Genomic DNA, 15,477 nt, shown 5'->3' on the forward strand with positions numbered 1-15,477 from the left:
CTTCCATTGATTAATTTCTTATAATGAGGAATGGGTTTGCTTTAGTTTTCTTAAAATCTGATTGTGAAATGTCAGCTGAGTGGCTTTCTGCAAATAGAATTGATATCCTTTGTAAGAGACTATATACCTGTTATGCATGGAAAGTTTTGCCTGCGGCTGTTGCAGCATATTAAGGAAAAGACATGTGTTGTCAGTTTCTTTTGAGAACCTTTAATGTTTGAAATGTCTTAGTAGCTTTGAAGTGTAATAAATAAAAAAAAATAGGTAAGTATGATTTATCTTGGAGAAAAAGAAAAAAATTTTGGCCAGGTATTGTATATTTTGTTTGTAAGCAGGTGGTGTAGATGATGGGACCTAGTAAGGTTTTGAAATTCTAGGTCCCTATTGAAACATGCACATTAGATGGCAACACACCTGGGTTTGGTCAAACTTTACATCAAGTCAGAGTATTGAAAATAGACTTTTCTAAATGGAGTTCTTTGTAACTGTAATTTAGTGAACTTCATCATATTACAGTCATTCCCAGTTTCTGTCACTGCTTGTCTTCAAGTCAGCATAGTAAGGACATAAATGTGAATATGAAGGACTTGCTCCAAAGCTCAGAAGGAACAGTTTCTCTGGAATCTCTTGCCAGCTGCTGCTGTATCCTCTTAGGCAGTGCAAGTCAGCTATTTTTTGCATTGAGTGAACTCGTCTGTCTTCCCTTCCCCAAAGGAGTAGAGACAGGAAAGGCGTGTCCTTATTAATACTGACTAGTTACTTCCAGGGTTTTGTGTTGGTTTGGTTTAGTCATGCTAGTGGCAAATAAGGCAACTCTTCAAGAAGGGCTTGAAGATGCTGTGTAAGACTCCATGACAGTTTGTTCTGCCCATCTGTGATCCTCTTAAGTACTTTTTCCTGCCACCTGGCATTTCCTCCAGATCATTTGGCTTTAACTTGATAACCTATCTCTGCCAGACAGTGGAGATCTTGGGAAATGATATCAGTTTGCTTTAAAATATGCTGAAGGCTGATGTTAAAGCTTGCATGACTTCTCCCTTGGACACCTGCAGCTTAAACCAGGTGTTCAACATTTTTCTTGTGGTGCTGATGCTTTGGGGATGAAGAAACAGCTTATCTGTGCCATGTTCCTTATTGTTTAGTTAATGTCGTTTTACTTGCTGGAGGGTTTGAAGTTCAGATTGTTAACTGACTTTTATACTTGCTCCCCACTGTAATGTATTGGGTATTGGTAGACTAACATGAGCTTGAGGTTAAATTTGTTTGAACACAGAGCAATGTGCTCAAGTTGGAGTCTGAATGAAGTCCAGGAGAAAGTGGCAATGGCTTCTCTTGGTTAGCGTTGTGAACATGGTTGCTTGCTATTAGAACATGCTGAAACGTTAATTTTTTTATCTTTATCTTGATGAATATTAGAACTTTCAAATTTTTTTGTAGAAAATGTCCTCTTCCACATTAAAATTCTTAAATCGCCTTGTGATTTCCTTAGCTTTTTCCCTAACTACGACTGTTTCTGACTTCTTTGGCCTTCTTCACAAACAAGGGGTTTCTGTCGGTAAACCTACGTGGAGCAGGAAGGTTTAAAAGGCACTAAGTTCTTGTTTTCCTACTGTTTGTCCTGTGATGAATAGTTCCCACCACCACCACCACTGCCCCGCAGAATGCGAGTTCTGTTTTGAGATGGGATGCCCAGGCTTTCAGCTGTGTAATACTGTCTTAGTTTTGAAGGTTTATGCCAGAGGCTTGAAGGTTGATACACAAGCGGATTGCAGTAGGGCACTGGAGAGAGATGCCTTTCAGAAGATCTTTGCTGGTCAGCATGGTCAATCCTGCAAAGAGATGAATACCAGCTTCCTGCAACTCTCGTATCTCTGGCCAGTCAGCTCTGAAGTCTGGCTTGGAGCTGTACATCTGTAGACACACAGAAGTACCTCTCATTATTTTAAGGTGGTCGTCTTTTTTTTTTTAATTAGGCAGGTGTAGAGTTTTAATTACACTTCCTACCTATTATCCATCAAAATGAAGCTGTTTTAGATATTTTTGTGCAGAACAGGAATGTAATAAAACTGACAAGTGATGAGAGCTTCATTCTGCAGTAATCTGTAGTTCTTTCTAGGTGTGGTGTTGTAAGTTTGGGTTGGTGTGACCCAAACCTACAAATTTCCAAACTAGCAGCTGCATTAGTTCTAGAGCACTTCCTTGGCTTTCCTGAGCTGGAAGCCTCCACTGCACCCAGGTTGAACACTTAAGCCTTCTAGTTACTTGTGTTTTTATGGTGTTAGCTTAATACAGTACTTGGTCTGAGTGAAACTGCAGTATGGTCTCTTGTTATGTGACAAGGTCATTTTTCCACACTTTACTACAGTGTTCCAATTTGGAAATCTTGCACGTCAGTGGTTCTTAGTAGTTAAATGAAGAAAATAGTCTGTTTGCCTTGTTCAATAATCACTTTCAGTTCTCTGTAATAACGTAGTTGCTGGTCAAGAGTGTGATTCATCTCCAGGCCTTAATTTGGGTAATTGTAGGAGAAAAAGGACCTGTGCAAATACTACTAATAAAGGTCTGAGATAATAAGATATTGTGGACTTGTTAGGGGTTTCTAAAACTCACACAGTGTTGCTATCAGCAGTGTGTTTGTGTTTATGAATATCTGTTGATAAGTGTAATTAATGTGCATATTTAAATGAACTTATTTTCTATATAGTCTTGATGTGGTTGTGAAGAGGCTTTGTTCTGTATACTGTTAGTTAAGGTGTATTAGTGCAGTATTCTGTATTTTAAATGTTTAATTTCACTTTAAAACCTGATTAAATAGTATATTTTTGTATTTAAAGAAATCTGTCTTCCATACTCTTTCTAGGTGTCATTCACAAACAGAAACCTAGATTTTATTTTTTTTTTTTCAAATGGAAGATGTTATCTCAGTGGCTCAGTGTTGCTAACCTCATAATATGTGATTTGCTTTGGAAACAGAATTGCAAGATCACATGATTAATGATAAATAAGTGTACAAACTTTGTGCATGCAAACATGGAAGGAATTTCTTAAAATAATGTTTTGCTCTGTTGCTCTTATTTTTTTATGAAGTTACGAATTTCAGAAACTTTGCTATTTACAGGTAACATCATTTACAGATGAATCTGCAGATTCAGAAGGTGTGATTGATTCTCGAAAACGTAGGGAAATCCTTTCAAGACGGCCTTCATACCGGTAAGGACTTCTTCTTTTGGCTTTATTTTTCAAAGGCAACTTATATATTAAGGCAAACCTGTCTGATAAAAGCCAGTGATTAAGTTTTTTTATGCATATGGAATTTCAAATATGCAAAATTATTTACGTTCTTTTTTAGAAAAATTTTGAATGAACTCTCATCAGATGCTCCTGCAGTACCAAAAATTGAAGAAGAAGAAAATTCAGAGGATGAAGGAACACCTTCTGGAATGTCTGCAATGACCATGCCAGCCAGCCTGTATCATACTCACACAGGGCAATACAGTATGTTATCAGAGATGCTATGTGATGTTACCGAATATATGTAGGAACAACTTTGTTTCTGAGTATTCCATAATGAAGTAGAGATGCTGGGTTTTGGTAAAAAGTACTGAAAGTTGCTATGTTTCTGAATAATTTCAATTTTGTTTTTTCTAACACTGGCATTATAGTCTGTCATTGCAACGTTTGTTGGATGCTAGATTTATTCCGTCTAGAACTCCTAAGCATTAAAAATGTGGAGGTGAAACTCGTGAAATGAAAAATATTGTCACTTTTCTGTGAATGTTCAGTCTTCTATAAATCATTGCAGTTTAAAATTACTGTGCCTTTCAGTGTATTAGTGCAGAATTAACGTGAATTGTGGCCACCAACATTTGATACTTCATCCAAACACAAGTTAGAAGTTAAGAGTTGCAGTTCTATGCTTTCTATTTTTCCAATTCCTGCATTTATGCTAAAAATATTGTTTAACTTGCTCCCCATAGCTTATTTGGGCTCACTTATCTGAGGGATAACTTTCTAGTAACTTTTTTTAATTATATATTGGACAAAGCTTCACTTCTACAGTTCTTTTTTTTCATGTCTTTCCGTGTGTAACCACACTGAAATGCAGATATTTTCCCTTTGATATAATGACAGGAAAATTGCAGAAGACTTTATGTGGGGTTTTTGTGTTTTGGTTTTTTTTTCCTGCAACAAGAGAGCAGAATTCTATTAAAACACTGCAGTGGCACATAAGAGAGTATAGAATGGCTCTCTAGCTGTGTTCTAATCACCCTGAGAATTCTTCAGTTATTTTTAATTTATGTAACTAAAGTAATCATCAACTCTGAGAAAGTAGATTTTCCTATATTATGTCTTTACATCTGCTTACCATTGTTGTATCTGAGTACTCTTCTGTCCTTGGCCAGCATTGGTTGCGTGGGTTCTCTTCTGCTGGCGTCCAGCAAAGCTTGTACAGTGTCCATGGCAATGAAGAAGTAGTCCTGCAGTGTCACTGTAGCCATCCGTACTGTGCTCTGTTTTAGGATAGATACTGTGTTACCACATTTATTTTCTGTACTCTTCTCTTTGTTACTGCATAGGAAAGGCAGTTTAGTTAAAAAGATAATTTTGACTGTATGTTGGTGTCTAGATGTCAAGGATAACTATTTTTGGAAGAATTTGATAGGTAAATTTCTGAAAAACAAATCCATTATTTCTATTAGCCGCCTATGATGGCTGTTCTTTGCTTTCTTTTTTACCAGCAAAAGTGGTATGATGCCGTGGTTTCCAAATATCTCCTTCCTCCTAGTTTCTTGACTTTGGCTTATGGAAGAAGACAGACTCTTAGGCATGACCAACTAGATGTGGATAGTTTTGCATAAGGTGGTATCCTGTGTATGAGCCTGATCTGACTACAAACCTACTCTGTTGGCTGTAGTTCTGTCATGTTGGTTATGGAATACTGGAAAAACAAAAATAGGTTTGCATCACCTGTGGTGATTGTCGAACTGTGCTAGTGTTTTTGTGTACTTGGAGTATGTGAATCAACTACCCCTGCCTACTTGTGCATAGCATGATGTTCTGTCTGAAATGATGCATGGGAAGTAAAAATTACTAGTTCTTTTTCCATCAGTCCCTCATAAGTTTGGGCTGTTTGCTGTCTTAGGACAGATTTTTAACAGTTGGAGAAGTAAGAAGTCTTTTGGGGACGACCAACTTTAGTTGCTTTTCCCAGTTTTGGAAGGGACAGAAAGATCTTATTTTTCTGGGTTAGAGTTGTTGATCATACTCAAAGAATAGCATTAGTATAGTCTCCAGCCCTAGCTACAAGAGAAATTGCCACTTAGACCCACCTGCATGATATACAGCTCCTGGGACTGTCCAGGGAAGTCTTGTACCCAATTTATTGCTCTAGTTTCCAGTAGAGCTCCAGCATAATGGAAGTCTGTGCAGTGGTTAAGATGGGAACACTGAATGGTGTAGGGAAAGTGTGGTGTTCTGGTAATACAACAGCAATTGGTGCTGTAAGGAAGAGAGTTGCTGGAGTTAATTTAGTCTTGTTTAGGAAGTACTGGATTGTGATCTGAATAAATAATTGTGGGACAGCTGTGACAATTGTTTATTCGGAGTCACTGGTGAGCCAAGGACTTTGTATGGTTCTGTGCTGATGTATTACTGCTTCAAGAACCCAAACTTTTTTTTATGTGGTATGGTACTGTGATCGTGTAGACATACCATTTTGGTGCTAACCTTGTGAGAGGCAGAATTCAAATGTGTATAACTTCTCTGGGAGGCAGAGGCTACAAGTCCTGCTGGGAAGCTTCCATGCTGCCAAGAACCTGCTCTTGTCCTGGGTCGCATATGTAATAGACAAGACAATGATTTATTTTTCTTACTTATCTCCTCTAGCCTGCTCGCAAGTTGGGTGCTTTCTGCTTTGGAGGCCAGACCAAAACAACAGTTGCTCCTCTCATTCCCTGTTCCCATCTCATCCCCCAACAACCCTGACCCAATGCCTTACAGAGCTTCTGTGCAGCACCTAGCTGTTTCGCATGTTACATATTCTCTATTTTGAGGGTAGAACTGGAGGTCAGTGCTGAACTCTCTTCACTCTATACTCTGTCTGTATTGCAGACGAGACTTAGTGCTTCATTCAGCGTGAGAAGAATTTCCGATTTTCCCCAAAAAGAAGCTAATTTAGCTGGTGGGATCTGGCCATTTTGGTAGATAAATTTTTGGGAGTGTAGTAGAATTATCTGAGCTTCTATTAGATAGTTACTATTGTCTTAGCTTACTAATAATTGTTTACTGATCAATAGTTTTTCAGTGCTCTTTGGAGTGTTATTAACTGATGTTGCCCTTTCAAGATAACCTACTATTGTCAAGACAGAATGTTTGAAATTGGCTATCTCCAAAACTCATTTGGGTGTCTAGCAGATCATCTACTCCAATAAGCAGAGCTGAACCTTCAAGGATGTCTTCAAATATTGTGAATCTGATAGTGAAATCACTGGAGTTGGCAATCCTGAATCTGTACTTAAATGTGACTTTTGCACCATCTCAGACCATTTAAGTACAATGATTGTGGTTTAGGTATCTTTTTTGCATGGAGAAAAAAGTTTGCTAATTCTTAGGAATTTGGTTGTCATCTAAAAGTTCCAGGAACATTTTAATTATCACAAGAGATATGGATTTGATGGCTAGACTATTCACTGGGTAAGGAGTTGGCTGGGTGGGTTACACTCAGAGTTGTGGTTAATGGCTTGATGTCTGGGTGAAGACCAATGATGAGTGGTGTCCTTCAGGGGTCCACATTGGGACCAGTATTATTTAAGATCTTTACTGGGGATGTGGGCAGTGGAATTGAGTGCAGCTTCAGAAAGTTTGTGGAAGACAGCAAGTTGAGTGGTCTAGTTGGTGCTCTGGAGAGGGGGTGCCATCCAGAGGGACTCACCAGGCTTGAGAAGTGAGCCTGTGCAAGCCTCATGAAGTTCAACAAGGCCAAGTGCAAGGTCCTGCACCTGAGTCAGGACAATCCCAAGCATGAATACAGGCTGGGCAGAGAAGGGATTGAGAACAGCGCTAAGGAGAAAGGCTTGGAGGTGATGGTGGATGAGATGCTCAACATGATCTGACAATGTGGACTTACAGTACAGAAAGCCAACTGTATCCTGGGCTACATCAAAAGAAGAGTGACCAGCAGGTTGAGAGAGGTGATTCTACCCCTCTAGTCTGCTCTCAGACTCCACCTGGAGTGCTGCGTTCAGTTCTGGAGTCCTCAGCACAGGAAGGATGTGGATCTGCTAGGGCAAGTCTGAAAGCCCACAAAGATGATCAGAGGGGTGGAACACCTCCTGTATGAGGACAGGCCGAGAGCGTTGGGGTTGTTGAGCCTGGAAAAGAAGGCTCTGGAAGAGACTTTATAGCAGCCTTCCAGTACCTGAAGGGGGCTTATAGGAAAGTTGGGGAGGAACTTTGTACAAGGGCCTGTAGTGACAGGACATGGAGTAATGGCTTTAAGCTGAAAGAGGGGAAATTTAGATTAGATATTAGGAAGAATGTTTTTTTTTACTGTGAGAGAGGTGAGGCACTGGAACAGGTTGTCCAGAGAAGTTGTGGATGCTCCATCCCTGGAAGTGTTCAGTGCTGGGTTGTATGGGACTTTTAACAATCTTAACTTAGTGGGACATGTCCTTGTCCATGGCAGGGGCGTTGGAACTGGGTGATCTTTATTTTCCCTTCCAACCCAAACCGTTCTATAGTTTTATATTTCTGCTCTTAACAAAGACAGTGCTAATTCCAAAATGAATATACAGTTTATAACCTCTCTAGGGAATTTTATTTTTGTGTAAGTATTATGGTGGGCAACACCATATGATTTTTTTAATGGGAAAAATATATTTGTGTATTTTGTATTTTTGCTGATTATATGGGGGGGAACTTTGTTCTAGTTATTTTTACCTAAGACTCTTTACAGCTTTGCACAACTTGGAAAAGCATTGTTGAGCTTGACTTTAACTCACTTTAAGGAAAGGATTGTGAGTGTCCTTTGTCTGGATGTCCTGGGTTTTGTTTTGTGGGAGTTGGTAAATGTAGCTTTCTTTTTTTTTTTTTTAATTTAAATGACATTTTTTACATTAATGTTTGAAACAATGATTCTCTATGAGTAGGAGCTGGTTTTTTTTCTTCTTTCTGTATTAAACCTGTTTTAGGAGAGTTAATATTTCTGGAAAACTTGTGGAACACAGCTTTTTATCTCTTATACACTTGGCATGTACTACACTTCATATTTATGGAAATGGCTATTAACATTATTTAACTTTTATTGTGATGTTGATCTTTAGGCAAGACAAGGACCATGAGTCCTGTGAGGTAGTGTTTATTTTAAGAAGAGAGATGCACTTTTTAATGTATGCTATGTCTCTTTCTATTGCCTAACTTTTCTTTTTCTTTTTATATTTAGTTACTATAACTTCAAGTAGTGCAATCCAGATTGCTAATTCAGCCTCTGATGGTATCCACGGAATACAGACGTTAGCAGTGGCAAATTCAGGAACTCCTCAGCCAGGTGCTACCGTTGTGCAATATGCAGGACAGTCACCTGGTGGCACACAGCAATTTTTCGTTCCTGGAAGCCAAGTTGTTGTTCAAGGTATATTTTGTTTCTCTGTTGCGTCTTAGATTTTTCATGTATAACAGTTTTTCTTAAAAGGCTTTTTATTTTGTGTTGACATTATTACACTATTAAATATCTATGCATAGCAAGATGAAACATTCGTGGGAAGAGACTCAGTTTTTCTGCTCAGTAAAGCAGCTACTTCTTTTAATGAAAAAGTTACAAGGAGGGAATAACAATAAAATCACTTTCTGCTTTACTCTCGTCTAGTCTTTGAGAGGTATGTTTAAATGCTGTAAAAGTAATGTTACAGGTTGAAATGAGATGCTACTCTGAATCTTATTTATTATATGAAACTGATTTTTGTAGCAGTTAATCAGTCTTACTAAAACATGAATTCTGAAGTTCTTTGGATATTCAGGGCAGAATTTCCTGGCAACTTAAAACTCCTGTAGAAAGGTGGTACTTTACTGAAACTGGTTTTCTCACAGAAAGATTCTTCATGGGTCCTTGAAAATGTGTACATGAATTGAACTGTGAATTCTTGAATCTTACTTAGTTTATGCAGGACTTTTTTCTTCCACTGTTCCCAGCCTTTTGGAAATACTGAGGGAGATTGAGAACCAAAAGTATATTGGATTCTTATTGATACTAGGGAAAGTGGCGTTGCAATTGGACTGTGCTAAGAAAAACCCTTAAAAATGGAGATGAGATTTCTGTATGGAGATACTAAATTAATAGCTGCTGTGGAGGATATAGGGAATTTGTTTTCCCTTCTCACCATTTTTTTTAATTGGTACAGAGAAGTAGGAAAGGAGGGCTCTGTGAATGCTTGCTTAATCCAAAACAGCTGTCTGAAGTAGATGGTGAGAAGAGCTAGAAGGACTTTAAATATGTATTCATGGAGTGGATGAGAGTCATCAACTAAGCATAGACGGAGATATCTGACATAGGTTGACACCACAACATCGTGGTGCTTTTTTTGCTCTAATATGGATATTTGAAAAAAGTTCTGTTGTTGCGCTGTTTCTCTCCCTTTGCTGTAAAGGAAGCCTAGGATACAAATAAAGCTGTTAGCTTGTAGTTATCTGAGCTTCTTGAGACAATGGTAAATAATGATACCAAATTTGAATTGTTCCATTGCCTGTGGTGAATTCTTTAATTAGAGGACTTCTGTCTCTCTAAGTTGACTGCACTATTTTGTATTGCTTTGACTATTCAGAGTTTCAGGGTGTGGAGGGAAGGAGAAAGTTTCTTATACAGGCTAAGTTTTTTTTGCTAGCTGAAGCAAAAGAAAATGTTTAATTATTAGTGAAAATTGGTGTTGAAAAGTTATATAAGAAACCATTCTGCTGAGGTCTCTGTGTTTGCCTAATGGAGTCAGTGATATGAACAATAGTATTTTGGAGATTTGTGGCTTGAATTTTTTGCACACTTCAATTCTAATGTTTTTTTCATATGATCCTGAAGTGGTTCTGTAATCACAGGGTACTCCTTTTTTGCATTTCTGTTTCCATTATCTCTGTCTTTGGCATTGTTTCACAGTTGATGAATTACCAGACTGAATTTGTATATTAGAGACAAAGGCCTTAAAAGTTTGCTATGCCCTACATACAGACCAGTGCCTGGACTGGTCTGAAACTAATTTAATTTAAATTGATATAAATAATAAGTAACTCTGCTAGAGATGAGATTATTTTTTTATTTCTAAAAACAAAGTCAACCATATCTCTTGGATTGATTTTGAAAAAAGAAGAAACTGTGGAGGGATAGCCCTTATCCAGAATTACTGTTCTGCCTGTCACAGCATCTGAAATCACTAGCTTAAGATTGCCTTATTTGGAGCTTTCTTCAATCTTTCCTAAAGCTTTTAACAAATTAAATGAGTGGGTTGTGGGTTCTCCCCCCCCTCCCCGGGAGCTTTAGCCTTTCACTTACCTATTTATTATATCTTATTAAGCTTTCCTGTTTCACATGTCTGTCCGACAGAGTTCTCTGCCTTTTATTGGATCTGCTCCAATCAAAACAATTGCAAATTTCTTTAAAATTTCCCTATTTTCTATCTAGCTATGACTTTATTGTTTCAATTCATTCATGAGTTCTAGAGCCACGTTTTAATTTCTGTCAGTCAGTGCTGTGAACGTTCAGGTCTTCCTTTACAGCCAGCTTTGTGGCGAGTGCTTTCTGTAGCTTTATGAATAATTCAGGGGAGAAGAATAAAGCTGTGCTTATAGAAATACGGAAGAGGAAGGGGGAGAAAAGGTTTACTGGAAAAGGAGTTCTTTGGGCAGCAGTTTCAGCGCGCTGTTCCAATGACAGATCATATTAATGACAGTGGTAAGCAAGTGAGGTCACTGTGATGTCAGTGCTCTTGCTTGTAATCCTGCACATGCTTGCTAGTTTGGAACAGTTCATGCTGAGCTCGGGTAGAGGAACAGGAGAATCTTGTGTGCAGAAGCTGATCATGGCTGTAACAGGCGATGAAACAGGTAAAAATTTCATTAGTCTTTTACATGATATTTTTGGATGTCTTAGCAGTGCTTAAGTAGTATTTGTGACATCTTCTTTTAAACTTATTGCTGTAACTTTTAATTTTTCGAAACTGGTGTAAGTAGATTTTGGTTCTATCTAGTCAGTGTAGGATTTCAGAGCAATTTTAACAGTTTCGGTTTGGGGAAAAAAAAAATCACTGTTAGTGCATGAGTTCTTGCACAGATTGATTCAGATCACTAATCTTTCCTGTTCTGAGCAGGGGTTTGCTGAAAAGTCCCCCACTCTTCCTTTAAATCCTTCTCTGTTGTGGAGATAGTCCTATGTGTCACTATGTTTATGGGGTTTTATTTTATAAAAATGACACTGCTTTTTTGTTCATCAGTAAACACTTAAGATTTGATAGCTAAAATAGGCTTAAGGATAGCTGTAAGAGGAAGGTGTGCGTTGTTTCAGTAGTGTAAATAAACCCTGTGCTTTCATAACTAAAGAAAATACTGAATGCAAACAAATTTGATGTCAGTAATTTTAAGTATTGTAATGCCTGCTTGTTTTTTTTCTTCACTGTTAAAATGGTCTGTTCCTCAGCTAATTGAGTTCAAAAGGCTGACGTCATTAGATTTCCTGGAATCGTGTTGCAGTGGGGCACTGGAAAAGTTAAACTCCAAACAAGATATACATTGACGTCAGCTCCAAGTCATGCTGCGATTTAGTCAGTTCCTTTCTGCCTCGGGCAGATCTGTAATGTTAACCAGTTCGCAGCCGGTACCTACATGCAGCTGCTTGTTGCTGCTACATATTGTTTCAGTAATCCAAAGATAAGTATCTTCTGCAAGTCCACCATTTGTTTTTTTCATACTCAGAGGAATAATGTTTCATGCCTTGCTTAGTGGTGAAGCTAAAACCAACCCCTAGTTCCATCATTATGACTCATAGAAAGGGGGAACAGACGTACTAATGCATTGCACACATCAGGCTTTTTTTTTTGTCCTGAATAGTCACTGAAAAAAACCCCCTCAAGTGCTGGGATGCTCTCTAGTGTTCAGCAAGTTACTTTTTCCAAGAACTTGCTGATATATGGTTGGTGAATTTTTCATTTTTTAAAATAATGTTTAAAAAAAATTTCTCAGTGTAATTTGCAAGGTTAGTTGTACTCTTCTGAATGTGGTTTGGGTTTTTTGTAGTGTGTTTTTGTGTGTGTGTATGTGGGTTTTTTTGTCTTGCTGTTAATAACTTCCATTTTGTAAGTCTCAACTCAAAGCTTCAGATTTTCAGTAACTTTTTACTCCCTTGCAATTTTAAGGAGGAAAAAAAAAAAGATGACCTGGGGCAACCTGTTAGGGAAATCCACCATCTCCAGGTTTGTTAACAGTCTCGGTGCTGCTTCTAATGTGTTAGGAATAATTTTAAACCTCCATGGAGTTTCATTAGGAACAGCCATAGAGATTTGTCAGTCTGGATCAAGGCATGTGGGATTTTTGTCTCAGATGCTGAGACAGAAGGTACCCTTCTCTGTAATATGTGGATACATTAGTAGGCTTAAACTAAGGATTTTTTCAGGGACCTTTTATCCCTTCTGCTTAAACACTGTTTAATCTTTCCCAGTCTTTTTACAATAAAATATAGTTTCCCTTAACTTTTGATTATTTTTTTCCACAGACTTCAAAATAACTGTTTTGCGATAATGTATCAAAGCATGGGTTGCTGCATAACTAAAAGATACTTTGTCAATGCTAGGCTTTTTGGGTTTGGCTGGATTTTTTTGTTTATTTTTGGTTTTTTTCCTTTTAAACTGCAGTGCCTGCGTTTACAAGGTCTGTACCACCAAGATGCTTATTTATCTCTGCTATCAGGCTGGTGGGTTTATTAGTGAGCCAACTCTTAGGCAGGAACAGACGCTACTGGAACCTGTTGGGACTAATCATGCAACATTTGTTACTTACACTGGTGTTTGTTGATCCAAACTGAGATAGGGACTCACTTTTGTTAAGCCATGTTGCAGGTTCTTTATCACAGAGTCCTCTTAACAACAGCAGTAGGTCCTGTTCACTAACATCTGAGTGTACATCAAACAGACATCAAAGTAGTTGGGCTTGTCAGGATGAGGTGACCTCGATTTTGGGTCTTTCCTCATGTGACTACATGTACAAAATGATTAACTTGCGTTTCTAAGTCATTGTAGCTAAGGCAGGCTAAGATACCATCTGTTTTTTACCTAGTGATGAAAGATTGAAAAAGGTCGCTCTTACCATAAAGTCTATAAAATGTGGCCAGCACAAGGGTATGCCTGAAGAGTTTGTGAAGTTGCATTTTTGTAAATAGTGAGCTGAAGTATCTTCCCGTTGACATAACTGGGACTGCTAACAGATGTGTAGATACACAAGAACATCAAGCCCTGTGTTTATGGCAGCTGCCTGTGCTCACAGGGCTGTCAAGGGCTGATTTCTCTCTCCCTCCCCCATCCCCAGGAGATTATCTGTAACCCGGGTCAGTTCACTGGTCCAGTTCTTCTTGTAATTCCACAAACACTTTTACCCAAGGATGGAGAGAGGGGGGGAGGTGCAAAGTGTTTAAGCTGATAATGATTTCAGGACACGGTTGTGGAATTGCAGCTTGGTCCTATTTTTTGCATTTCATTAGTGAATCACCAGCATGAATTTAATAATAGTAATTTTTTAAATTAAATTTGAGATTTTGTTTGAGTTCCCCCCCATAGTTGACTGACATCTCTTTAGCTTCCCCTAAGTGTTTTCATCTACATTTTATTTTTTCAAGTTAACTTTTTCTTTTGTTTGAATGTTGCTTGAAATAATTGAAGTGTCTGTTAAGTATAACTTTATACCCCTCCCCTGAAACTTCATCTTTCATATGCAGTTGCTTTAATGACAAAATTTGACAGTTTTTCTGAGATAATACAACATATTTATTGAAAGGAGTATATAAATACTTGCTTATAATTTAAAAAGGGATACATTTGGTTTGATTTTTTTTTCCTATGTCAGATAAGAGTCAGGCACTTAGGACTTTCACAGTGTTTTAAAGTTGAGGTATATCATGTAGGAACTAAGTACCTCAGAAATATAGAAGGCAGGTGAGACTGTCTGAAAGATATTGGTTCCAAATGACACATCAGATTTCTGATCTGTGTTTAGCTTGGGGAGAGCTTAAAGTTGATAGGCTCAGGAGCTGAATCTGAACATTCGCACTCTGAATTTCTGTGTAGCTACACCCCTTCCTGTGCAACTGCCACTACCTCCTATTGCCTGCTAATGCTGCAGCATCCTATTTGTGGTCCTCTTACAAAAGGGATGCACTCCTGTTTCAGCATGAGCTTTTATCTGTTCCCTTTCGTTTTGGCAACAGGAACTCTCACTGGTTTTCTGAGAGTTGCCAAACTGTTGCTGTAAAAGGAGAGGCAGTAAGGCTGGTACTGTTGATATCACGAAGGAGGAGAAAGCTGACTTCTGAAGCAAGTTGATGCCTTAAGTCTCTGTGGAGGACAGGGGTAGCATAAACCTCAGTGGCTGCAACAGCAGATACGGTCTTTCGGTGGGATTGTGCAAACAGGAAATAAGTGTGGGTGCTCTGACAATGTTTCTCAAGCAGTTTTCCCTATGTTGCCTGAAAAGAGTCACGTGGAAGCTTTCACAGGCTTCAGTCTGGCTGACTAGTGGGAGCACATGCTAGAGCAATTTAGATAACTTATTTTACGGTGTATAAATAAATACTAGTAAGATAACAAATATAGTTTGACATTACAGGCCTGTGAAATATTTTATGTAGCAGAGGTCCTGGATAACTCATCAACAGAAATCTGTTGTATTCAGTGACTTTTGCATTGTTCTTCTTTGCTATAAAATTTAAAATACGATTCTTTTATGCAGCTGCCACTGGAGACATGCCAGCTTACCAGATCAGGAGTCCCAGTACTACTTTGCCTCAGGGAGTGGTAATGGCAGCCTCACCAGGGACTTTGCATAGCCCTCAGCAGCTAGCAGAAGAGGCAACACGGAAGAGAGAGCTGAGGCTTCTGAAAAATAGGTAAGACTATGTAACAACTAAGCATCAGTATTGCAGAAACATCCCCAAAACATCCTAAGGAAGTTTTCTTCTTAAGGTCATGAGCACTGCCTATGATGAATGGAAGGCAAGAAATTCTTTCTCAGTCATCCCACATCGCATTGATGAGTATTGGCTGTTAACTCTGGAAAGCTGGCCTTCTCACCATGGATTTTTAGTTCTAAAATAATACAAGTCAGAAATCAGTCTTAGTGTTGTCCCTTTTTGGTAATTTTTGTGATTATTTGGAGGTATACTTATTGTTGAATTCTGCCCCCTCCTCCCCAACAGTAAAATGACCAATATGTATTTATTTTGTCTTGAAACATCCTAGT

At 38.5% G+C, this 15,477-nt stretch overlaps 1 protein-coding gene across 7 annotated transcripts in view; it reads left to right on the forward strand.

The window, feature by feature from the left end:
- CREM (cAMP responsive element modulator) overlaps nucleotides 1–15,477 on the forward strand; it is a 43,433-nt gene that overhangs the window by 13,268 nt on the left and 14,688 nt on the right. For 5 of the 7 annotated variants that reach the window (XR_008448863.1, XM_054060638.1, XM_054060639.1 and 2 more), the window contains exons 3-6: nucleotides 3,119–3,210; nucleotides 3,350–3,495; nucleotides 8,441–8,629; nucleotides 14,968–15,124. Coding sequence is in view for 6 of the 7 variants with exons in the window: in XM_054060638.1 (XP_053916613.1) it covers nucleotides 3,119–3,210; nucleotides 3,350–3,495; nucleotides 8,441–8,629; nucleotides 14,968–15,124 (584 nt within the window). In the remaining variant the exon portion in view is untranslated. Of the gene's footprint in view, nucleotides 1–3,118; nucleotides 3,211–3,349; nucleotides 3,496–8,440; nucleotides 8,630–10,874; nucleotides 11,083–14,967; nucleotides 15,125–15,477 lie in introns of those variants that run through there. The other 2 variants (XM_009569271.2, XM_009569272.2) reach the window with 2 other exon arrangements.

Source organism: Cuculus canorus, chromosome 2 (genome assembly GCF_017976375.1).
Source record: "Cuculus canorus isolate bCucCan1 chromosome 2, bCucCan1.pri, whole genome shotgun sequence".
In the NCBI taxonomy this organism is placed as follows: Eukaryota; Metazoa; Chordata; class Aves; order Cuculiformes; family Cuculidae; genus Cuculus; species Cuculus canorus.